This window comes from Rhinolophus sinicus, chromosome 5 (assembly GCF_057876585.1).
Source record: "Rhinolophus sinicus isolate RSI-liver-muscle chromosome 5, RSI-T2T, whole genome shotgun sequence".
Lineage (NCBI taxonomy): Eukaryota > Metazoa > Chordata > Mammalia > Chiroptera > Rhinolophidae > Rhinolophus > Rhinolophus sinicus.
Window position 1 is genome coordinate 39,400,893 of NC_142505.1, and position 27,033 is coordinate 39,427,925.

Below are 27,033 nucleotides of genomic sequence, written 5' to 3' on the forward strand. Positions count from 1 at the left end.
TAATATGATAGGTTCTGTGCTGGAGATAGGAACAAAGCACTTGCGAGCGTGAGGGGAGAACAGATCATTTTGGTTGGTGAAAGATTAACAGACTACCTAGGAAGAAAAAGGAAGAAGTTTCAAGGTAATAGGGATTGGCAGAAGCAGAGGAGAAAAATTGAATCATATTTGTGGTGTATCTGCTGGAGTATATAAATTGCTTAGGAGGAAGGTGGTAGAAGGTGAAGTTGGGAATATAAATTGGGGTCAAATTGTGATGGACCCTAAAGGCCATGCTAAGCAATTTGGACTTTATCCTATAGATAGTAGTGTTGAGCCTTTTAAAAGTGAGGAACCTTTTAAAAATTTTATATAACTATATATACATATATACGTTTGTAGTTTAACAACTTCCTGTGGTCTAAACAGTAGCTTTCAAACTAAACTAAATGTCTATTGATTACATAAAGTATATTATATGTAATTATATATAACTATATACTCGTATACACACATGTATTAAAATATATATACATGAAAATACATATATATATATATATATATATATATATATATATATATATATATATGCTTTAAGCATGTAATCTATAATTTATAGTTTAGAGAGAGATTAGAGGCAGAGACCAACCAGGAAGCTATTACCACAGGAGATGAATAGGCAGTGGAAATGCAAATGAGGAAACGTACTTCACAGGAGTAGCTTCAAGTAGGATATGGGGACTAAGGGGACAAAGAGGATGTGAGAAGGACAAGAGTTAAAAATGCCTTGTTAGTATGGCTGTAATTAACTGATAAGGAACACAGCAGGAGCATTCAGTTTTTTGTTTGCTCTGGTTTTTGTTTTAGGAGCCTTCAGTTTTGAGTGAGGGATGGTTAGGGGAGAGAATGACTTTGGTTTCAAACATTAAATTTGTATTACCTTGGGGACATCTGGTGGAACATCTTTGGTTGACTGTTGGGAATACAAATCTGAGACTTAGAAGGGCTGTAGATCTGGATTTGAGCGTCATTAGTATTAAGTGATACTTGAATCCCCTGCTGGAATGAATGACATTTCCCTAGGAGAAGGTAGGGAGTGTGTTGCAGGGAAAATGAGGCTTCAGTGAAGATGAATAAGGTACATCAGGAAGATGGAAAGATAGGAGAGATTAATACCATTGACAGCAAGGAGGTCTTTTAATGTCAACAAGCAGAGAGAGGTAGAGTAGGATAAGGATTGGGTAGAGGCTGCTGGTGATTCTTAGCAGGCCTTGAGAGAGTGTATCTTGGATTGACTGTCACGTCTTTCTAAGAAAATATTTTGTAATTTTTATTGTCTGTTTACACATAATATAATAGTTATCATTTCTTGAAAAGGCTTTGAGTTGAGGTTTATAAGTATGATTTCCAAAAGTTGCCTTTGTTTTGTGTGTGTTTTTGAAGTAAAAATCAATTTTATTTTAAGTAAAATAATTTTAAGTAAAAACCAATTCTTTGTGGATTGGTATCAGAAAACCGTAACTTTGTACGAGAACTTTTGTCAAACAAGTTTTTCTTATTAGTAGATAAAATTTCTATAATTAGGGGGAATTTTTTTTCCTTTACACAAAGGAATTATTATTTAAGTAAACACAGTACACACATACGCTTTGATTTAAAGGATTGAAAATTTTTGATTTAAAGTTGAAAATTGAATGTTTTCATTTATAAATATTTACATTTTTGTAGTTCATTAACTCATAAAGTTGGGTTGTTGTTTTACTTTTTTAATTTTATAACTCTCAGTTGTCCAATTGTAGATTAAACAGTACCATGGCATTTTCTGGAAATGAAATTTGAGCTAGAGATCTGAGAATGTGTACTGGTTGAATATAGCTTTAAGTGCTTATTTGGTTTTTATTTTTAATTGTGTAAGTAATATATAGGTATTTTTCTTTTTGTAAAAAATATTTTAATTATAGTATTACAGATAATCCTAATTAATTTTTACCACTAATCCCCTAATCCCCTTCTAGTCCCCTTCCCAGAAGTTATAACTGTTATCAATATGGAGCATAATTTTTCACATTAGGCATCTTTATATGGCAGGGACACTTAGTGCAAAAGATCAATTATGGATTAATTAAAAACTTGAGGCCTAGGAAACATTTTATCAAAAGATAAGAAATTGTAAAATTAAAGCTTTAGAAGTCTTTTACTGTGTGATATATTGTCTTAAAGTATAGTGTCTTCTCTTAAAAATTGAGAAAAAGAGAAAAGAAAATCTTTATGTATTTCCAATTCTAATAAAGATCCTAATAACATTAAAAGTAAAACATATATATTTTATCTCTTAATGTGTATTTTCTAGTTATTTTAGTTTTCAGAGGAATCTAGGCTCAAACAACTAAACTTTGATTATCTTAGTAGACTTAGGCAACTTTTTTTTCTTCCCCCTTGGTTTAGAACAACATTTGATAAGAGAATTTTACTAGGTTATCAGAGACTTGAATTCCTGTCATTACTACCACCAACTAGCTATATGACCTTAAACAAGTCACTTTACCTTCTTAGGCCCATTTCATCTATAAAATAAGGCTGAGTTTAAGATAGTTGTCTTTTCCAACTCTGAATTGCAATTTCTGCTGTCATTTAGCTCTTAAGTTTAACCTACTGTTTAAAATCTGCCTTAGTGTCTGTTTTCCTAGGTACTGTATCAGTTATCTATTGCTATGTAACAAATTACTCCAATACTTAGTGGCTTAATACAGCAACCATATATTTATTTATTGATGATCCTGTGGGTTGTCAGTTTGGGCCAAACTGAACTGGGTCGTTCTTCTGCTGGTCTCACCAGGGGTCAGTTGTATGGGAGACTGGGCTGAATGGTCTGACGCGTATGTCTGATGATTGGTGCTGGCTGTTATCTGGGGCTTCCTCTCCATGTGGTGTCAGGGTTCCAAGAGGGTAACCCTACTGCACAGATGTTTATTAAGCCTCTATTTGTATCATATTTGCTGATGTCCCTTTGGCAAAACCAAGTGACATGGCCAAGCCCAGAGTCTCTGCTGGAGGGGACTACACAATGGCATAGACCAAGGAGACCGTTCATATACCCGTCTACCACCAAGGACACCGTTACTATACCAGTCTGCCACCAAGGAGACCGTTCATGTGCCTGTCTGCCACTGAGGAGACCGTTCACGTACCAGTCTGCCACCGAGGAGACTGTTCACGTGCCCATCTGCCATCAAGGAGACCATTCACGTGCCCGTCTGCCACCGAGGAGACCGTTCACGTACCAGTCTGCCATGAAGGCCAAAATGTATCCACCTGAACCCCATACACTGAGGAAGCGAAGTGTTTCCATTGACTGAATTTTCGTTGTTGACTATCTGCCGGCATTTGTTCAGTCTCCTGGTTCTATTTCATCTTGTATAGGCCATCACACTTGTCACTACATTTATTTACCCTTTCAGCCATTTCTACTTGTGTCCAAGTAGGAATAGGACTATTGAGATTTGCCAGCTGGTGATCTGTATCAGGATGAAATTTCTAAGAACATGCTGTGTGTTTTACTTAGAGACCAACAAAGATGGTTTCTTTGCCCACAGTTCCTGCAATTCTTTTTGTGTTTCCTCTCCTTGTCTTATTTTAAGGAACTAATACTGCATCTCGGGGTGTGTGTGTGTGTGTGTGTGTGTGTGTGTGTGTGTTTGTGTTCCAAGCTCTTTCTGTCTGAGTTTGTCGGACAGTGAGAAAATGAAATAGTGCCTATGAATAATTTGTTGGGTAGTTTGTTCCTGGGTGATTTCATGGCTAGTGAAGTAATGAGTTAACTTTGTTTAAAAATAGTAAACACTAAACAAAAACAATCTTTGGGACCATTGAAGTCACAGAATTGGTTTTTAAGATCATTAGAGCTAAAAGTTGTTTCTAATACAGAGCAGGTAAATGAGACATAGAGTTTACATAAGCTGTCCAAGATCACATAGTTAACATGTAACAGGATTGACACTATGCTACAAAATTAATGTCTGTGTTGGAAGGAACATGACGGGGATACCTTGGTTTTGAAACCTGGCTTAGCACTTGTTAGTGGGCAGGTTTTTAAATATCGTTCAGCTTTCCTCATCTTTAAGATGGTAATTACACCCAAGATTGTTATGAAGATTAAACAGAAAATATGTAAGAATGTCTTCTATGTTCAGTAAATGCTGGCTTTTCCTCAGTTCAGTGCTCTTTCCACTGTATCAGGCTACCTACCTTTCACAATACTTGCCATCTAACCATTTTAACTAAGGGTATCTCAAAACAAGTAAGAATGATGAGGGTGGCTTTCTTTTTATTTTTTATTTTTTTAGCCTTATTTGTATTTCAGAAACTTGTCCCTTCCATCCCTGTCCCTCTCTTCTCCCTCTTCTGCATCCCCTGCCCTTCACTCTCCCACCTTTCTCTCATTCATTTATTCAGTCATTTTCTCTCTTTACCTCCCTCCCTTCCCCATTTCTACCCTGTTTGATTTCTAGGACTGATGACTTTTTCATGTTATGTTGCTCAATAAAGTACTGAACGTATTGCAGGTATCCTAATACCTAATGTCAAATGTTTTTCTTTATTTTCCTCTGTTCTTATATAACAGTTTCTCTGACTTCTTGGGATCATGTGCTCTTCCTTGCTTCTTCAGGCTAGTCTCATGACTATTAATAAATCTTTACATTTCACAAACTGACATCTTAAAAAGGAACTTGATAAGAATAAAAGCTGGCAATAAAATTGCAGGTTTTTCTGAACTTAGGAATGGGTTATTTATGCAGCTAGTCAGAGAAGGGTTTCCCTCTTAGAAGACAAGAATCATTCAACTCTTTTCATGACTATGGATACAGGAGTTATGAAATGGGAGGAAGAAGGTACTTGGTTCTGGGATTTTTTGTTTACCTGTGAACTAAGAGAGGATTCTCTCTTTTGGGAAGACACCTGTGAGAGAAGATGTATTTCCAGTGATGTGGAGTTGTGAGTCATAAATATAATAGGTAGGTAGATTACTGTTGTGGTTTTTAGATTCATTATTAGTTAAGTAGACTTTGGTTAGGGAAGCCTGGAAATCAAATCACCATTTAAAACACAGTGCCAGTGTGATTATTTGTTGAAGGAATAAGTGAATCAAACCAGTAAATTTCTAAATAAACTTTAAAAAATACCCTATTTTTAAGTTGGGGGCTTGCTGTAGTGATGTTTGTATGTATTATATGTACATACATATGTACATCTACATACATATTCATAAATTATGTATAAAACTAAAAATCCTGAATTGTAGGATAGGGATCTTAACCAGGAGCATACCAGTGAATTTCTGGATGGTGGGTAAACGCTCTTAAAATTATATGCCAGTGTACATCTACATACATATTCATAAATTATGTATAAAACTAAAAATCCTGAATTGTAGGATAGGGATCTTAACCAGGAGCATACCAGTGAATTTCTGGATGGTGGGTAAACGCTCTTAAAATTATATGCCAGATAATATCTGCATTTTTCTGGGGAGAGGACACAAAAGATACATAGGTACTGAGATTCTTAAAGAAGGAGGTGAGTGGTTCTAAAAATGTAAGAACTCTAGCAATAAGATGTATAGATCTGTCTGTACGTATATGTATGTATATATGTAACAAGCTGTTATCCATTGCCTTAGAGTTTATATCTGGTGTGAAATCAGTGGTAGATGGACCCACCTGATAGAATTGTGATAATCATAATCATTTGTGACAAACAATATTGAATACTTTGTCATGATTCTGTTTCTTAAGCCATTCCTGGTATTACATTGATTTGCCAGGAATTTGATACAATCTATAGGTAAAACATGTCAAGAGATATATATAAGTTGGCTCTTAACCTAAACCCATCAGCAATATAAAAAATATTTGGATGTTCCATTTCATGCTTGAATTCCATACTTGGCTTTTAATCTGTATATTTATTACTGGAACCTTACATTTAACCCCCAAAAGGCTGAAATATATTCTTTTCCTAGTGCCATTTCCTGCAAGATTTGAATGAATTATCAGTGCTATATATTCACATGAAGATTCTGGCCTTCACATTAGATTCCATCCCATACATCTAAAATAAATTTGGAAAGGTTGATGCTTGTTGTGAGGGCCAATATATTAATTTTAAAATTTTACTTGTTTTAAGCCTCATTTGTTAATAAATATAGTTAATGAATTTTCAATAGTTACCTTTGGATTATATATTAATACAGTCACCACTATAATGAAAATATATATAACTGTATTTTAATATCTTGCTTAAAATTATGCATATACAGAAGGTGCCCAAAAAATGTATACACATTTTAAGAAAAGAAAACTGCACCTCAATATATTCTCAAAAGATGAATACAAGTCATATTTTGACTTATGCAATTACAAGAGGTGCTCAAAATGGTTACCATCAGCGTCCAGACACTTCTGATTACAGCGAACTACTGCTTGAGCAACGTCGACCAAAGTGTCCACTTGTACACATTTTTTTTGGCACCCCCAGTATATAGGTAGTCTTTGTAGTTTGAGTTCCAAATCATGAATAGAAAGGTAAGCGTATCAAAATTTTTAGTATGGTTAAAAATAACAGCTTTATTAAGGTGTAATTCACACACGATAAAAACGCATCCTTTTAATGTAAACAATGCAGTGGTTTATGGTATGCTCACAGAGTTGTGCAGCCATCATCGCTAATTCCAGAATAAAGTTTTAAAGATAGTTTTTCTGTGGGTATTTTTTTCCTGTCATGACTTTCCTTTCCACTTGATACACAAAAATTGACATCTTAACAGAATATTTTTTTACCGTTTTCTAAAAGTTTTCAAATGTTGAACTAAAAGACCAAGATAGGTCATAAGTGAAAGCTACCCTTGAAGTATAATTAGGGCAGTTAAAATGAAAATTCTTATTTGACAAAATAAAAGGAAGTGTTTTTTACTTGAGTGTATATCCTTTGTTGAAGTTTTTGTGTAGGATCTTCAAATGAGTTGTCAGTCATATGCAAAACTCTGTCTACTTCTTAAAACTTGAATTGAGGAAGGAAATGCTTTGTACCAACATGGCAAATACTTCATTATAATAAGAGCATTTCTGTTTCTTCCTCTCATACTACTTTGTTCATTGTACTGTATCTTTCTCTAAGGGGTAGAAACTCTTTAAGGAACTGCCTTGATTTTTTTTGTATGCATTGAAGCAGTTTAAGCAGTGTTTGAAGTATTTTGATAAAAGCAAACTTTTAAGAAAATTATTGTTTTAATCTCCCATAATTTTCAATATTCTTAGTGATATATGATGTTTTTTATTTTTCTCTTAATTGGGACTTAGAAACTCATATTAAATGCAGATATATAATAGAACATATGGTTTATTCATAGCATTTAAGAATTTGCAGGATTAGTTTGTTACTACCATTATACATCGCTTTTTATACTGAATGTACTCTAGGTGAAAACATGATTCTGAATAAGTATTAAAAATGCAGTTGCATATAAATACAACTGAATTTTTGTCTAATCTCCTGATTCAAAATGACCCAGAGAAATTTCTGGTTCTGCTAAGGGGCAAGGAAAAATAAGCACTTTTCATTCGTTAGAATATGGAAAAATGCTTTATAAAAATGTATTTTTCTATCAATAGGTCCAAATTATTTTAAAATATTTTCTACAAAGTATTATATATAACAGTGCTAATGATTATACAAAATGTTTCCTCATATTGTTTTACTTGTTTCCTATAGGAAAAGTAGCCATCAAAAAAGAAGACTTGTGTAACCACAGTGGCAAAGAAACTTGGTTTTCACTACAGCCTGTTGACTCCAATTCAGAGGTTCAGGTAAATATTAAGGCTTCAGTGACGTAGGAGATTGTCACAGAAAATGAGTGAAAAATGAATTATACTAGTTCATATACATAGAGCTTATTTCACCTTATTTTAAATTCTGATGTAAATATTCTAGACCTTTGAGTAATATATGTAGTAAAAGGAAATGCTTGGCCAAATGAATTCAAGAATAACACATGACTTTGGGGAGGTTGTATTAAGGGGACATTTTTTTCCTTACTTAGTTCTCTTGTTTGAATCACAGTAGCAAATTACCAAATTTTTTTAGATGGAGGAAAGTTTTAAGGGAAAAAATATGTTTTATTCTAACTTTGAAGAGAATCCCTAAATGGCTGTGATTTGATCTATTGCTTTACTCTGATAAACTAGACATGGGAAAATGTTATTCATTCAAACCACGCCTGAGCCCACAATACAGAACCTTTAGTCCCACACTCCACCCTTCCTAGTGTTCACCTTTTCTTTATTTGAAAGGGTATCATTACTCTTTCTAAGGCTCTTCTTTTCTCTTGCCAAAATAAGAGATGTTACAAATTCTAATATGTGAGGAAAGATGGATGTTTAGCCATTTACCTTAACTTTCTATTTGTTTCTGAAAAATCTGAGTTGCTTTTAGAAATTGTTATTTCTGTCTAAAGGGAATTCTTTTTTGTAACCGTATTTATTTATAAAATAGAGTAAGGATTGTGAAACCATTTCCCGAGTGCATAACTGCAAGCAGAATTCTTCCTCTCTAAAAGAAGCTATAATTTGACCCTGTGACTCAAACAGAAGTTTAGAACAAGAAAAAAGTGCTGTGCACACACCCACAGATAATTGCAAATAAAGTGCCTGTGTCTCTGTTTCCTCATAACCTCTCAAGCATTGTCTTTGATTAAATTCTCAAAAAATTAAGTATTGGCATGTAAAAGCCATATTAAGTACCTTCTTAAGTACCAGATGCAATGGAAACTTTTCCCATTTTTTCCACTGTGCCCCATTTTAGTGTTCTTTTCTTTCCATTTGACAATAACTGTTATTCAGATCCCAATTATACAGTATGGTAAATGATCCAGGTGAGAGGCAATGTGGTGAAGTGGAAAGAGTCTTAAACTAGAAATCAGAAAATTTAGGTCCTAATTTTCATATGTGGTTAATTTACTGACCTTGAATTTTATTTCTATAAAATGGAAATAAAGGTTTCCATGTTGACTCATATGATTGTGAGAATTGTGTGAAATACCTTTAAGAGTATTTTGAAAGCTGTTAAATGCTATCCAAGTGTAAAATGCCTATTTACCACCACTTGATCAGGTGGCAATTTCCCTAATATAAACCTTTACGAAAAGGCAGATGTGAAAAATTTAAAGTACTAGTTTTTCTTTTTTAATAATTTTAACAAAACACAAGATAAGAAAAGGCTTTGAGAATTTGATCCAAAATGAAATTTGAGGATTATTTTAAGATATAGTTTCTAAAATCCATTTTTTTCTTATGACCAATGTAAATTTGCTAAGTGACTTAAGGGCCCTAACACTCAAAAAGGAAAAATCTCTATAGAATATTCTCTATAGAAGTATAATGTCAACTTTTTTATTTGCTATGAGTTATTTTCATGACCATGAGTTTATTAACCTCTACAGCTCTTTTTTCTTAAATGATACCTAATTAGTAAGAGCTGTTCACTATTCAAAATAAAATTTGGAAGGACAAATACTTTAGGAGGAGGGAGGAATGCATAACACTTTTCAGATTAATATATACCATTGGGAATGTTGTTGTTTGGCCCCAAAACTGATCTAGGAATACTAAATTAACTTTGTTAATCTAGAAAACATAGGAAAGCAGTCTAGGATTCATACAAATCCTACTTTGTCAATAAATTTGTTCACTTGCATAAATTTTATAAAATTTTACAAAAACATCACGTAAATGAGAGTCATTGATGGAGACATAGGAAAAAGCTACGAGACAGATTGCGTTCAGCAGGAATCCCATCTAATAATTGCTATTAGTGATTATAACAGTATATACCAAGCACAGTATTAAGTACTGAAGATACATTATCTCTTTTAATCTTCAAAACAGCATTATGAGGTATAGGTGGCATTACTTCCATTTTACAAATATGGAAAATGAATTCATATGTTAATTGATGTCTCCAGAGTCACAGCACTATTAAGTGATGGGACCATGATTACAATTTCTATTTAGAATCTTGTCTGATGCTAAGACTCCTAACCACCGCACCCTACTGCCTTTCACTATTCTGTACTGTTGGTCATAAAAAGGCTTCAACAGAGATTGTTAGGAGGATCTCTTAGGGACCATCTGAGTATAAGGAACAGAAGCCTACTCAAATAAGCTCAAAGAAAAAGCAAGGGGCATTAGAAAGTTCCTAAGGAACTTCTTGGAGTATAATTACAGGAACTTCAATTTGGCCAGTAAGAGCTAGAAAGTTGTCAGACATTTACAGGGACGCTGCATCTGAAGTTGTGGTCAGGGTCTTACAATAATAAGTCTAGTCAAAATCATTTTTGAAGAGTTTTAAATTTCTCATAAAGTACACTAAAATATTGGGTAGTTGGTTGACCTCTACATAAAATCTTGCATTTGGGGCCATCGTGAAATTAAAATATATACTGTATCTTTAAACTTCCACTCAGTAAGCAGTAAATCCTGCAAGAGGCACGTGGGAACTGAGACCCACTGATTCATTTCTCCCTACCTGTATGTTCACTGAACTTACTGACTGTAAGTGCTCACTGGTTAAGTAGTATTTTTTTATTTCCTTTTCATTTTGTAAAGTGACTACTTAATGTTTTCTCTCAATCTGTCCTTCTCATTTTAATAACTACTCACTTTGCAAAATGCAAGGGAAAGGAAACAATACAATTTAGTGATGAGATGCTGTTACGTTCTTTTTCTATGTCTGATGAGACTACGTGTCTCTCCCTTCTGCGTCTCTCTGTAAATCCACTCTAATCTCTTGTTGATAGCTGAAAAAGAAGGCCATGTCAGCCTTTGAGTCTACATGGCCAGACAGTCCCCTCACTCTCTAAGATCTGATTCAGTGCTCTGCCACAATTTAGAGAGAGAATTTGGCCAAACTTGGGTCAGATGTCCACTGCAGTCTAATTTGATGTTATTGGGGGAAAAGTCACTATAGAGAAGTCTGTTTTGGGGCTTTGGGTAGGCATGTCCCTTAAGAACAGGATTTGAGTAGAGGAAATGATTGATCTCTGTACTTGAGAAGGGAAAATGTTTGATTTCCTAGCTCGACCACTAATTGGCATTTGTTTCCAAAATAGTTGCTGACCTATCTATAGTTGTCTGAGGATCTTCATCTGTGAATTGAGGACTTCAATATGTAGGATTCCCTTCAGTTTCAGTAACATGCGAAAACATAATTTAGCCCTCAAATGAAAAGATCCCTATAGTAGTAAGATGGGATTTATACCAAAACAGTTGAAAAATTGCCAAGAACTCTAATCTCTTACCTGGACTTGTTTCCCAGGTGCTTTATTATTTTTTTTAACGTTAGTTATTTTCAGTTTTCTTTTCAAACATTCAAGATATTGATATTTCATGAATGCATTTTCTACACTTTTGCAGTTTTTCCTTCTGGATTGGACTATTGTCTGTCCATTCTAATCTGCCTTCAGACGCCACAGAGGGTCAGAGAGAGAGCACAGACGGCTCTCACTATGACTCCCCATGACATTGTGTCACTGCCAAGTCTAGTGGGCATATTTTAGTCCTTTTCTTAAGTGATTTTCAGCAGCTTTTGATATTGTTGACCACTCTCTCCTTTTTGAAGCATTCTTTTAATTTCTGGTCCTGTATCATCCTACTTCACTTGGTGTTACTCCTCCACATTCTTTGCCATGTAAATGAAGTTAATATGGATTGTGTTGGTGCCTCTTCCTATAAATTCTCTTTTCGCTTTGGTGATCTGCAGCCATGCTGTTAGCTATTTGGTCCTGGAAAGGTTTTTCCTTTATTTATTAGGTGCTATGATAAAGAGCGTGCCTTCACATAAGACTGATTAAACCAAATCTCCCACATGGAGAAGCTGGTGCTCTCATTAATATGGGTGTTTGTCTCACACAACTTGTACAAGCAGTAAATCCAGATGTACTGTCAATTGCATCCTTTTAATGTAATTACTTAGTTAATAAGTCTTTACCAACAAGCTAATCTTGAATTTCTGGATCATGCCATAAGTTATTGATTGTTTTGTAGTTTTTCTTTTGTAACATGGCTTCTGCCCTCCCTGTTTAAACAAGTATTAAAAAAGAAATGTGTTGATTATAGCTAATAATACATACATCAGGTTTTTTTTTACATGCCCAATGAAGACATAATTGAATATAAAGATATAATTTATTGTAGATTGATTTCTAAAAAATCATTTGTAAATTTATAAACATGAAATAGCAAAAGAATGAGCCTTCTAGATCATAAGTACTTCTTTAAGGAGAAAAACAAATTTATCCAAACAGAAATAAGAGATAGTAAGTAAAACCTTTATTTTGTTTTTCATCTGACAGGTAGTTATGTCCAAAATTATTTACAGATTTAATTTCTATATATGAAAACATCTGTCAGAAATCTAGAAGTTGGAATTTTTTTTACCCCCTCATAAGAAGCAAAATTTTTACCAGATGAAATGTACTGTGTTCTTTTGTGTGGAATAGTTGTTAAAATTTAGTGTTTTGTGATTAAAAACTAAAAAAAGTGTTTAGACTTGTGATTTTAAGTGCATGCATTGTGTTTTGCTCAAGTACCTATATTCATCTGAATTTCCCCAAGTGTATGCAGAAATTTACGTATCCTGTATGTTACCAAGAATAACATAATATAAAATAAAAATAATCACAATCTGTGTGAAATATTTGTAAAAGTAATTGAAATAAAGTTAGCATATAAAATATTAAGGCTTCAGACAGTACAAGAATAATACCAGAATAAAGTTCTAAATATACTAATACAAATTAATATGCTATATTTGCATATACCACCCTAATCAGTGCTATGAAATACATAGAATATATTCCAAAAATTTGGTTTATTTTTAATTAAAAGTAGAGACTGTACTGCCAGATAACTGATCTTCCAATGTTTTGTGACAGATATAAAAGGTATACTATTTTGTTATTGAATCTCCGTTAGGATATTGGATAAGAAAATAGTTGTGGACCAAATCATATTGCATGCTTGTGAGCAAACATAGTTCCTTGTTAGAGTCTTGCAGTTACTTCTTTGTAGGTAACGTCTCTGTTTTTTCTAGTTGCTTTTAGGATTTTCTCTTTATCTTCTGTTTTCAGCAGTTTTACTATGCTGTGCCTACGTGTGATTTTCTTTATCCTACTTGGCTGTTCCTGGGGGCTCTTGAATTTTTGCCTTGATGTCATTCTTCAGTTTTGGAAAATTCCAGGCAATTATCTCTTCATCTTTTTTTTTCTTTTTTCCTTCCCTATTCTTTCTCCTCTCTTCCTGGGACTGCACTTTCATGAATAATAGACCATTTTGCTCTGTCTCTTATTCTCTCTCCCTCCCATAGTTCATTTGTGGATATTTTATGTTGATTAATATGCCTCCCATTTCACCAATCCTCTTTTTAGCTGTGGCTAATCTACTATGAAATACATCCTCATTTTGGTCTTCTTATTGCTTAATTCTAAATTTTTCATTTGATAACATTTTATACTTTCCACTTATTTGCTAGGTTTTTTCCGTTTTGTTTTCTGTCTTAAAGTTTTTTTAAAACAGCTATTTTAACCTCTGTCAGTCAACTACAATATCTGCATCACCTATAAATCGGCATCTTTTTTGTCAGTTTTTTATTTTTGTTTTTGGTGTTTGTCTTGTCTTCTGGCATGCTTAGTAATTTTTGATGGAATGCTGGACATTGAAATATAAAATATTTTAGAGATAATTTGAAACGCTGAGTGATACTTTTCTTTTTCTTCCTCCAGAGATTTACTTTTGCTTTTGGCATATGTGTAGGTTAGAGGCAGTTTACCTTAATCCAGTTAGGGATTTGGCTGATTCCAGGCTAAGTTTCAGTCTCTGTAAGGCAGGACTGGTCTATGTTGTTCATTGTTACTCCTCAGGCATAATACTTCAGAGGTTTCAACAGAAAGCCTGGGTGTTTACCAGGGCCACTCTATCTTGGTGGGCCCTGGTCTCCAGTTTTTATCTGCCCAGTACCAGGAGACTGTGGAAAGCTTTGATTAAGCTGAGTAGCCTCTCCGGCCACTGCTGAAGTTAGGAAATCCCATTCAACAAGCTTCTTCGGATGCCTTACCAGCAACTTCTGTTTTACATCTCATTGGCCAGAACTGTATCATAATATGGCTATCCTTAGCCACTATCCCTGGCTTCAAGGGAGACTAGGAAATGTTTTGCTGAACTCATAACTGCCCTGTCAAGAAAACAAACAAATTGTTTTGCTGCAATCCAAATCTACAAAATGATGACAGATGTAAGTAACACCAAACTTTTGTGTGACTGTAGTAAGGAATGCTAAATAATTTTTCTAAAATGTACACAGATTTAGGTTTCTGACCCTTAAAAGTAGCTTCACATAATTTTTAACTTTTTGTTCACTTTTCTTTACTAAAAAATAACACACACTAGTAGTAGAAACCAAAAAAATTTAGATGAGCAAAAGAAAAAATTTGAAACTTTACCAATCAAAGGTAAGTTCTAACAATGTTTTAGTAGATGGCCTTGTAGTAATTTTATGTAGTAATATATAGTATATTTTATTTTTACAAATTAGCATTATATTATACACCCTATTTTGTAACTGGTTTCTTTTACTAAGTAACATTTCCATGTTAAAGTATACAATGAGGTAATATTTTACAGTTTAAAAATTATAATTTCCTTAATTTAACTCATAATGCTTTTTAATTTTAGTGTGCTACACTAATAGTATGCATCCTGTGTGTTTACCTGTTTTGCCCCCACTCTTTTCTTGACCAGGTTAATATACAATTATGTTATTGTTAACTCATCCCAAAGGGTTGTTGTGTTTAACAGCCAGTGGTGGTAATGAACATATTCAGTAGGCTCTGACTCAGTGATAATAATTCCTGGTAGAATCCCATTAATTATCTTTTTATTTCTAGGCTTCACTTGATACAGTACTATGATTTCTAGTTGTGAATGAAGTTATTATACTTTTTCTCTACTCTGTTTTAATGGATCTTAAATTGTCTTCCAGTAGATTCTAGATATTTCCTGAGAGACAGTTGGGAGCATACAATTTCTATCATAAAAATGCATATACATTAAATAGTAAAACTGCCTTGAGATGCAAATGTTGGTGCAGTTTGGCTAGGCTCACTCATTAGCTAAGTGATACACATGCCGGTGTGACAGCAAACATGACTCAAAACTCTAATTGAGTAATAATACAAATTACTACAGATGGACCTCTTCAGGGTCACTCTTGAATAGAAGGAGTTGTGAGTATTAAATGCAGGACTAAAACAAAAGACCTATTTTATAAATTACATATGATTTTATAAATCTTTGTGCTTAGATTTTTAGTGGAAGATTTGCTTAATGTAGTTCTAACTCCACCGAACTGCTAATTTTACTACCACTGATGCCTTTCTTTAGAGCTTACCTTTCTTATGTAGACTTTTGTGTTGAGATCTGTCAATATTTATTGTTCAGCACTTAAACTATCTTTCTAACCCTGAGCTTTGTAGTTAGTGAACCTCAGATTCACTCTTGTATAACAAATCCCCGTAAAATAGTGAGGCTGATTCAGGTTAGATTTCTGTGAAAGAATGTTGGGAAGAGGTTGTTCCAAGGAGGAACAGTGACTAGATAACAAACTTGCTTACCTCTGATGAAATTATTTATGTCATCAGCCCCTAGACATCACACCCCTGAAATTTCCACTAGGCACCGTGGGAATTTGTCTTGTCAGCTGGGTGGAGGTAATCTAGCACTGATTCTTAACCAGTTCAGAATTGCTCATCACCACCAGTGGCAGAGTACAAATAGCAAGCACTAGATTATATTGTTCCTAAGCCTTTGTTTCTTAAGAACTTGATAGTTTGCTTTAAATTTATTCTACTGAATTTTTTAAAAATCTAATTATTAATGGCTATTTAAAAAAGTAACCCTTGGTTTTCAGTATCTCATTTTTTTTTTCATCAAAGCTCTTGGCCATATATTATCTTTTGTTTATTGTCTCCCCAACTAGATTGTGAGATTCTTATAAGCAGTGACTGTGTGTTATGTATATATGGATTCCTACCCACTCCCACACTGCCTCCTAAAATCCATAAATCTTTGTTAAGAGAAGTGTTGACAGATTGTCTTACTAGCTTTAACTTAGTTTTATTGTTTTAGAATTATATAATTTCTCTTTTAATGATACTGCCTCCGTCCTTATTGATGGTTTGTCTTTCCTGGAAAAAGCATTCTACATTTTATAATTTGCTTTTATTTCAAAGTTTTATAAGACAATAGTGTTATCTTTATTTGTAATTCTTGATAATTGAGATACATAAATATTTGTTGAACTGGGCATAAAATTCTTAGATTTGAATACCATGTTTGATATAAGCATTTGGTGCTTATCTTTCAGATTTTGATCTACATTGTTGGTTATTAGTCATTTAACAAGTACTTAGTGTGGGCAAAGCCATGTGCTAGGAATCACTAATATTTTAGTTAGTGTGTAACTAGATATTATGAGTACCATTTGAAAAAGTATATACCTTTAATTAATAGTTTGTCAACAAAATAGACTACTCAGTTTATAATGTGTGTTTTTTTTTTTTTGTCATTATAGGGTAAAGTTCACCTTGAATTAAAACTGAATGAACTGATAACAGAGAATGGAACTGTGTGCCAGCAGCTTGTTGTACAGTAAGCATATTTCTTTTACCAAAATTAACTAGAAATAATTCTCCGTTTTGTATTTTTTGAATCTTAAGCCAACTCCTTATTTTAAATACTTCAGAAACTTTTTTCAGAAATGAAACTGCTGTGCCATTCATTTATTAAGTTGATTTCCAATTTATTTTCTCCTATTTAGTCTGTTCGGGTTATGATGAGTCATTAATTCATTCAACCAATATTTATTATTGAATGTGGGTTAAATGATAGAATAGGCAAGAGGATGTTATGGATCACAGATAAGCGTGTCTTAACTACCTGGCAGGAGGGAGGCAGAAAGGCTTCCTAGTGGAGGGCCTCTAGGAACGAGGACAACACAGAGCAGGGCATTAGTGACCCTGGGACTAAATCTAAATGCCTACCTTGAGATTACCAGTATTGTTACCTAATTTGAATTCCTTTTTTCCTTTTTTGCCCTCAAGTCTTTTTTTTTATCACCCAAACTCTAATCTTCTAACAGTTCTGGGAATCTAACCCAATCCTTTACCTTTTCCTTCTTAACCCAGATTCTTCCTCTTCTAAATGTTTTTTCTATCTCTGTCTTAACTGATAGCTGAATATCTCCTGAGATACTGTTTGCTCTACTGTCTTTTCAGTCAGAGGCCGTATTTTCCACCATACCCAGATACCTTAGAGCCAGGGAGTAGGATAAATGTTACTCTACTATTGCTGCTCCAAGCTATAATTTATTCTTTCTCTCTCTCTTTCTTCCTTCCTTCCTTTCTCTCTCTTTCTTTCTATCTTTTTTTTGGTTTAAAACAACAAAAATTTATTTTTTCACCGTTCTTGAGTCTAGAAGTCCAAAACCAAGGTGTTAGGCAGGGTTTGTTCCTTCTGGAGTCTCTGAGACAAAATCTCTCTCAGACCCCTCTTCTAGCTTCTGGTAGTTGCCAGCAATCCTTGGCAATTCCTTGGCTTTTTGACACATCACTCCAATCTCTGCCTCCATCTTCAGTGGCGTTCTCTCCCTGTCTATAATTTATTCTTTTAATTATGAGCACCCCAGCTCCTTTAAGGCATCTGCTCTCTATATAAATATGTATAAATTTATATTTATGTATTTATATATTAAATATTGTATGTAATTTACTTGGTTAATTTTTTCTGATCTCTTAAAGAAGGTTACATATATCATGATCCTTAATATATCAATGTGTATTTCCTAAGAATAAACGTATTCTCTTAAATAACTGTAGCAGAGTTATCAAACTCAGGAAATTTAACAGTTACAATAAAAGTATAATCTATAGTTATTCAATACTTTAATCTACAGTTATATTTCAGTTTTGTCAACTGTCCCAGTAATGTCCTTTAGACTTTTTTTCCTCTCCAAGATCCAGTCCAAGATCATATATTACATTTAGCTGTCATGTCTCTTTAATCTACTTAACTTGTAATCATTTTTAGCTTTTCTTTGTCTTTCATGGTATTAAGATTTTTTAAAGAATACAGACCAGTTATTTTTTTTTTTTTTCAGACCACTTATTTTTTCAATTTGGATTTACCTACTAAAAACAATTCAAGATTTCTTTACAGGTTTTTCCCCCTAGACTGCGAGCATATACTGAAAGTATTTGGATTAGTCCCTCTTCCACTGCTCCCTTCCTCTGCTTAGTTTGGTTGTGCTGTACATGTGAAATACAATTAGTTGGGTTGGGTTGGTTTGTTTGCATTTAGTTTAATGTTGTTTCCCCCCATCCTTGTTGATTTACTTCTATTTTTTGAATATGTAGAATATTCGCATGACTTCAAAAGTCAAAACTATACCAAATGGCATTACTCAAAAATATGTTCAATCCCTGCTTTCTATACCTACCTCCAGGCAACCATCATCTGATTTCTGTCCCTGTAATTTTGCCTTTTCCAAAATGTCATATGAACAGATTCATATAATATATAGTCTTTTGTGTCTGGCTTATTTAGCTTAGCATAATGCTTTTGAGATTCATCTACATTGTTGCATATATCAATAGTTTATCCTTTTTTAGGTATTATTTCATTTTTTTCTCATCCTAACTTGGTAGATACTGTCATCCTCATTTTACAGATGACAAAATGATGCACAGATTGGTTAAATAAGCCCAGGTTCATACAGGGAGTAGTAGAGTGGATTTGAACTTTCAAAGTTTGATTTTTTTTTTTTTCTTTCAAGATAATCAGATTTACAGGAAATTGTAAAGTACAGAGAGGTCCTGCACTCAGTTTCCCTCAGTGATTACATCTTACATAATTGTAATGCAATATAGAAACCAGGAAATTGACCTTGTATAGTATACAAGTATTACATATCATTTCATCGCATGTGTAGATTTGTGTAACCAGCACCACAATCAAGATACAGAACTATTCTATCACCATAAAGATCTCTTTATAGTCACACCCACTCCTTCCCCCACCACCATCCCTAACTTTCAGCAACATCTAATCCGTATCTATAATTGTGTCATTTCAAGAATGTTTCGTAAATAAAATCTTATGGTACATGACCTTCTGAGATTGGCTTTTTCAATCAGATCCATCCAATTGTGTGTGTTTCTTGTGGATAGAATGTAGTTGGGTCACTTTTTGAATGTTCTCTGCCAATCTCTTTTATTTAGTGAATTTATACATTTACTTTTGATGTATTATAATTATTGATATGTTAGGCTTAAATCTGTCATTTTTGTTTTGTTTTCTGTTCCCTTCATTTTCTGTGCTGTTTTTTTGTGAGTTACTTGAACATTTTTTAGAATTCCATTTTGACTTATCTATAGTGGTTTTTAATCTCTAGTGTATATCTTTGTATACTTTTTTTTTAGTGGTTGCTTTAGGTATTACATCATACATCTATCACATCGTAGTCTACTGGTATTGACATTTTACTAGTTAGAATAAAATGTAGAAATCTTCCTCCTAACCCCTTTACCATTCACCATTTGTAATATAATTGTCTTAAATGTTTCTTCTATATACATTGAGAACCACATCAAACAGTGTTATAATTTTTGCTTTAGCCCTTTAACACAATTAGGAAACGTTAGAAAATTGTAGTTACCCATATTTTTGCTCCTTCCGTACTCTTTTTTCCTTCCTGTTGTTTCAAGATTCCTTCTTAATCACTATCTTTATGTTTAGAAAATTTCCTCTTAATTCTTTTAGAGTAGGTCTACTGGTGACATATTTTCTTTATTTTCCTTCGTCTGAGAATGTCTTGAATTTTTTCTTTATATCTGAAGGATCTTTTCACTGAATATAGAATTCTTGGTTGACAGTTCATTTCTTTTTTTCCACATAAAAACATGTACCACTTCCTTCTGGCCCCCATGGTTTTTGATGAGAAATCTACTGTCATTCAAATTGTTTTTCCTAGGCAGATAATGTGCTGTTTCTCTCTAGCTACTTTCAAGATTTTTCCTTCATTTTTATTTTCAATGTGTTTTAGTTTGACTATGACATATCTTGACATAGATTTCTTTTGGTTTATCCTGTTTGGTTTTCACTCAGTCTCTTGGATATATAAATAGGTCTTCTGCCAAATTTGGGGAATTTTCGGCCATTATTTCTTTTAGTACTTTTATCAACCCTGCCATTTTTCTCTTCTCCTTTTGAGACCTCAATGGCATGAATGTTAGAGCATCTGTTAGAGTCCTGTAGGTTCTTGAGGCTCTGCCTACCCCCACCTCGCAGTCTATTTTCTCTCTGTTGTTCATTTTGGGTAATTTCTATCATTCTGTCTTTAAGCTCACTGAGTCTTTCCTCTATCTTCCTCATTCTGCTGTTGATCCCATTTATTAAGTTTTTTATTTTGGTTATTTCTAAGTTCTAAAATTTCCATTTGGTTCCTGTACCTTATATCTTTTATTTCCTTGGTGAGAATATGTGTGTGTGTGTGATTTTCTTTTTCTTTTTTTTTTTTTTTTGCTGAAACTTTCCTTTTTTTTTTTCATTTTTTTCAAACATGTTCATAATTGCTCATTGAATCGTTTTTATGGTGGCTGCTTTCCCATCCTTGCCAGATAATTCTGACGGTCATGTTATCTTAATGTTGGCATCTGCTAATTGTCTTTTCTCATTGAAATTGAAGATTATCTGGTTTTCTGGTATGATGAGTGGTTTTCAGTTCTGTCCTGGACGTTTTTGGTATTGTGTTGTGAGACTCTAGATCTCATTTAAATCTTCTGCTTTAGCCAAACTCCTCTGACACTCTCCTGGTGGGAGAAGAGGAGTGCCTACTCATTACTATCAGGTTAGAAGTCGAGGTTCCTGACTTAACCTCTGTTCATACCCCTGGGGAAGAGTGAGAAGCATTCCTTGTTACTGCTGAATGGAGTGGTAGTTCAGGTTCCCATTAGTCCTCTCCTGTGACGCGCTGACCGGGATGGGTGGACTGCCTCGTTACTGCCCCATGTGGCCTCCACTGACACCAGGGTGGGGAGGAGTTAGTTACCCACAGGAAGTGGGGAGAGCCTTGCCTTTCCACTCCACCTTCTCTGTCACTGCCCTGCCATGGAGGGGGAGGATGCCTTGTTTCTCTTAGTGGGAATGGAAAGCCAGTGGTCCCTACTGACACCATGGGGGGGAAGGAGCTCATTACAGCCTGTCAAAGATGGAAGTCTAGGTTCTCCCCCTCAACATTTGGCCTTTTGTTGATGGGGTAAGGGTGGAGCCGTGGTGTTTTCATGGTGTTTGTTTGGAGTAGGTGGTTATTATGTAAAAACGGTTTTTGTCTTGGTAAACTGCCCCGTTCCTTGTCCTTTGGCTATAGAGAGCTGGATTTTTCTTAGGGCATTTTTTCTGTCTATGCCCATTGGTGTTTCCAGGTTGACAGCTTCTCTGCTCCTCAGTCTGGGATATATAAAGTACAGTAGTCCCCTGCCCCCCATCAGCATTTTCACTTTCTGTGGTTTTGGTTACCCACAGTCAACCACAGTCCAAAAATATTAAATAGAAAATTTCAGAAATAAATAATTCATAAGTTTTAAAAAATAATCAGGGCATGTAGAAAGGACATTGAAACCAACTTGAAGGAGCTCCAGATAACGAAATCTGGGACAATTTGAACATCACAATAAAGATAATGGTGGATTAAAACCTATAGAATATTAAACAAAATGAGTTTGTAACCTTTTTTCTATGCAAAAGTCTACATATCACTAATTAAATGAAGTCCTTTTTGACTATTTAAAAAAAAAGCCTATAAATAAATATACACAAGTCAATGCTGATATAAACAAACTAATTAATGAAGTAAGACAAATAATGGAAATAGAAAATCATCATTGGCCATCACTACAAAAATAATTAGTGCAGGTACAAATCATCTATAGATGCTAAATAAGTGGACATAAGTATGATGACAGCAGCATATTTGCATAGTCTCAAAGACTCTCCCCATAGATGTCTGATAGATACCACCTTAACTGAGTGATCAAAGTTAATATTACCTGTAATGAAGCATCCAGTACCCCCTTGTATGATGCATTGAGAAAGACACCAAGGTGCATAACCTTAATCTAATCACGAGCAAACATCAGATAAATTAAAATTAAGGAATAGTCTGCAATCGCTTCTCGGCCTTTTGGCTAAGATCAAGTGAAGGAATAGTCTGCGAAAGAACTGGCTAGTACTGGCAAGATGATGGGACAAAGAAGGAAACTAAGGAACTATTTTAAGATGGAGGAGACTAAGAAGACCTGACAACTAAATGCAATGTGAGATCTTATATTGCGTCCTGGACCAGAAAAAGGACATTGGTGAAATTTGAGTAAGGTCTATAGAATAGTTAATATTATTAACTAACATTGTATCAATGCTAGTTTCCTCTTTCTATAAATCTACTCTGGTTACACAAATGTTAACATTGGGTGATGTGTATACAGGAACTTTATATATTATTTTTCCTACTTTTTATAAGTCAGAAATTATTTCAAAATAAGAATTTAAAAAAGTTTGTCTGTATCTTGTTCATTCTACCCAGGTCTTTTTTCTGAGCTCCAAACTCATATGTCCATCTGTCTTTTTGGCAACTCTACTTTGATATCTAACAACATCACAAATTGAACACATTTAAAACTGCCGTGTTGATTCTTACATCTCTCCAGCTCCTCACCACAGCCTTAGCAAGTGGTACCGTTCTTCACCTAACTGCTCAAGCCATAATTCTAGGAGTCACTTAAAATCTTTTCTCCTCACTGTCCCCACATGCTGGATTCATTTCTTATTGATTCTGTACCATATTTCTTGAATTTTTTAATTTTTAGTAATGTCTAGTGGCATGTTCTTATTCAAACCAACCATTTCTTACCTTGTCTGTTTCAATAGTCTCTTAGCTGGTCTTCGAGTCTGCAATCCGTTCTCGTGATAGCCGCCCAGAGTAATCTTTTAAAACATAAATTAGATCATGTTCACTCAGTAAGTGCTCAAACACTTACTGAGTTCCCATTACAGTTAGAATAAAGTCCAGCCCCTTATCTTGCACCGCGAGATCCAGTGTTCTGACCCTGCCTGCCTCTTTGATTTAATCGTGTGGCATGCTTCCCCTCGTCCATATTCTTGCTGGCCTTCTCTCACTTCCTCTCAATTCCTCAAATGTGACACACTTGCAGTTCAGAGCTCTACATCCACTCTTCCTTTTGCTTGGAATACCCTCATGCCCATTCTACTTCTAGCTAGTTCCTTCTCAGCCTTAAAGTTTCAGCTTAAATATGACTTACTCTAAAATAGGGCACCTGTTCTTTGTCCTTCATAGCACTTAACACGATTTGCAATTATTTTCTTCTTTATTGCTTGTTGTCTGTTTCTTTAAGTGGACTCTAAGCTCCATGAGGGCAGGGACCATGTTTGTCTTATTCACCTCGTCACCCCAGTGCCTGACAATAAGCACTAAGTAAATCTTTGAAACAACTAAATGAAGAAAGAAGGTTTGTCTTCTTAAAGGATGAATAGAAAGTAGCTAGCCTAGAAAAAGTGAGATTTTTTATTTCCCAGAAGGAAAGAATAATATAGACAAAAGTATGGAGGCAAGAAATAGCATGGTGAGAGAGAGAGAGGGAGAAAAGCCGTTTAACGTTACTTAGTATATGAAGCTTGAGTCAAAGATTGGTCAAAATTGATGAAATAGTCAGGAGCTAGATCTTGGAGGCTCTTCTGTACCGTATGAACTTGTGAAACTTATATGAGCTTATGGAACTATTGGAAGGTTTTAGACAACAGAGTAACATGGACAGATTTTCATTTTAGAAAGATCAGATCTGTAACAGCAGTGAAGTATAGAAACTGGGAGGTGAATTTGAAGGTTTTTAGGGTGATCAAGTGAGAAATGATAGATTCTACACCAGAACAGTAGTTGTAGATATGAGAAAAGAAGACTGATGAAGGAATATTTAAAGTGTAGAATCACTAAAACTTACTGATTGATTAGATACAGAAAGTGAAGAAGAAAAAGGAATTTAAGTGTGGTTTCTAGATTTCTAGATTGTATTACTGGGTGGATGGTGGTGTTTGCAACAAAGAAAAAATGCTGGAGGAGTTGCTTTAATTAACTGGTAATGAGTTCAGTTTTAGCTGCTCCTGAACATTTATTTAGTTGGGGATTTCCATCAGGCATTTCGGTATAAAAATCTAAAACTCTGTGGTGAGGTCTCATATAGAAATGTAAAGTTAACGGTAGTTGTGGCCATAAGGATAAATAGATAGAAGTAGGCTTAGAGGAAGGTTATTATAGTGTAAAGAGAGCAGTTGACTGAGAATGGGTCCAGCAGAAGAGGTAGACTAGTAGGTGAGGAAAACATGAAGGAGACCAATAGATGATATGAAGAAAATTAGGAGTAGGGGCCACGGAAACCAAGAGAGAAAAGGGTTTCAAAGAAAGAGTAGTCAGAAGTATTGTATGCAGCGAGAAGTCTAATAAGAAGAGCTCTGAAAAGTATGGATAGCATAATGAGGACCTTAATGAGGAGAGTTGCCATAGGATGCTGAATGGAGAAAAGAACTAGGTTTCAGTAGGGCGCAGAGTGAAAGGGAAGTCAAGAAATTTGAAGAGACAACCAGAAAAATGAGATAGGTACAGGGTGACAGGAGGTCCAGGCACTGATTTTTATACTAGAGAAGCAGAGATAGAGTGAGAGCGAGTAAGCAAGAGAGACAAGTTACCCAGGTGGCTCAAATGTAACCATAGGGACTCTTAAAAGTGGAAGAGGAAGGCAGAAGAGGAGAGTTAGAGGGAAAATGTGAGTATGGGAGAAGGGCACAAGTAACATTGCTGGCTGTGAAGATGGAGGAAGGGGGCTTCTAGATGCTAGAAAAAGCACGGAAAGAGATTCTGTTCTAGAGCTTCCAGAATGGAAAGCAGCCCTCTCAACACCTTGATTTTAGCTCAGTGAGACCTATGTTAGACTTCTGCACTACAAAACTGTAAAATAATAAATTGTGGTGTTTAAAAAGAGAGAGAGAGAGAAGTTACAACACTACCTGTTACTATTAATTTGTTTTCATTGTGTGTCATATTTTCTTGATTCCTTGTGTTTCTGCTTATTTTCTGTTGAATGCTAGACATTACGAAGTTGCTGGATATTTTTGTATTCCCATGAATATACTTAAGGACTCAGTTAAGTTACTTCAAAACAGTTTCTTTTTCTCCTTGCTTTTAAGCTTTGTTAGATAAAACAAGAGTTGGCCTGTAGTCTATAGGTTATACTTTCCCATTACTGAGATAGCACCCATGAATTACTAGGTTTTTTTGTAGCCAGTGAGACCTCATGCTAGCCATTTGTGGGCTTCAGGAATTGTTCCCTTTACTCTTTTCAAATGATTCTTTCCTAGCTTCAGGTAGTTTTCTGGCATGTATGTTTATCAACACTCAGCTGAAGACTCCAGGGGGGATTCTTGTAGTTCTCTGGAGGTTTCTTTCTCTGTGAGCAGCTTTCTTTCCTCCAGTCCTCTGCCCTTGGAACTCGAGTCACTTTGGCCTTCCCCAGCTGACAGTTCTCTCTTCTTCTCAGGGAAACTGTATAGCAGTGAGGTGGGACAGTCGGAGGGCTCAGCTTGTTTCTTCTGCCATGAGAGATGACTATCCTGTGGTGCTGATTTTCTTCTTTTTTTTTAGTTTTTTAGTTTTTTTCAGGTGGGAGGGTAACTCCATTCCCTGTTACTCTATCTTAGCTACATGTAGAAATTAACATTTGTCTTTTAGTTTAAAAAAAAAAATCCAAAGAAAAGATCCAGATCACTTTGTATTATAAACAAGTTTGGAATAAATTTATTTCCTTTGTAATTTCTAAAGTATGTATAAATATCAAATGCTTTTATATGGGATATATAAACAAGATGTAAGATATTTCATATACTGTGGTTATTTTAACCATTTTCTTCTCATCTCTGGTTTATGATATGAAATTGCTTGGCTTACCAATTAGAAGAATAGTTGTATCCTGGGTAATTAGAAATAGGATATTTCTAATTTATGAAATACAATATTTTGTAATATATGTAGCAAATAAAATAATCTGTATTTATAATATTAAGTTTTTCAGAAAACTCAATTTTTAAACTCTTACATTTAAAAATTGAGTATTTCTGATGATTTTTATAGTCTCATACTTTTGGCTTACAGGTATCATTGTTTTGGTTTGTGAGTATTCTCATAGAAGTCTTTTGTGTACTGAACTATGTTTTTCTTGTTTTTTATACCTCATAAAGTTATAGTAAATTTCTGTAATTAAGAGTGATCATCTGTTTTGTACACCTGAAACTAAAAAAAAAAGTATAAATTATTTTTTAAAAAAGTGAAAGTGATCATAATGAGTGTTTACATGAGATAAATCTGGTCTTACAAGAAGAGTAATACAGTATATTCCAGGCACAGGAGGAATGAAGAAGGCTAGACTTTAGAAATGGTTAAGAAAGTAGAAGCTGAGTCTTGGTTCACTTCTTACACATTTTGTATTACTTCATTATCCTTAATTTGTTACTTTCACATAACCCTTTTGAGCTTTAGTTTCTTCTTTAAAATGGCACGATGATACTCTTTGATACTCTGCTGAGAGGCAGTTGTGAGAATTAGATGCAGTTTGTGAAAATACATAGTAAACTGCAAATGCTATATAAAAATCAGGTATCATTTTGAGGTTTAGCCTGAGAAGTGTAAGTTTCACACAGTATGTACAGTGGGAAAGTTTGACTGTGCCTAAGCCTAACATTAATAACCAGAATATTATCTTGGCCTGTGCTTTCTTTGGTTAGTTTCATTTTTTTTATTTGATTTTTGATGCCCAATTTAATGGAAATGAATCAT

General features: G+C 34.5%; 1 protein-coding gene across 4 annotated transcripts in view; it reads left to right on the forward strand.

Moving 5' to 3' along the window:
* The window catches only part of RASA2 (RAS p21 protein activator 2), a 102,732-nt gene that overhangs the window by 30,043 nt on the left and 45,656 nt on the right, over window positions 1-27,033 (forward strand). For all 4 annotated transcript variants that reach the window (XM_074312934.2, XM_074312935.2, XM_074312936.2 and 1 more), the window contains exons 4-5: window positions 7,747-7,841; window positions 16,657-16,733. In XM_074312934.2, the coding sequence (XP_074169035.1) occupies window positions 7,747-7,841; window positions 16,657-16,733 (172 nt within the window). The remainder of the gene's footprint in view (window positions 1-7,746; window positions 7,842-16,656; window positions 16,734-27,033) is intronic.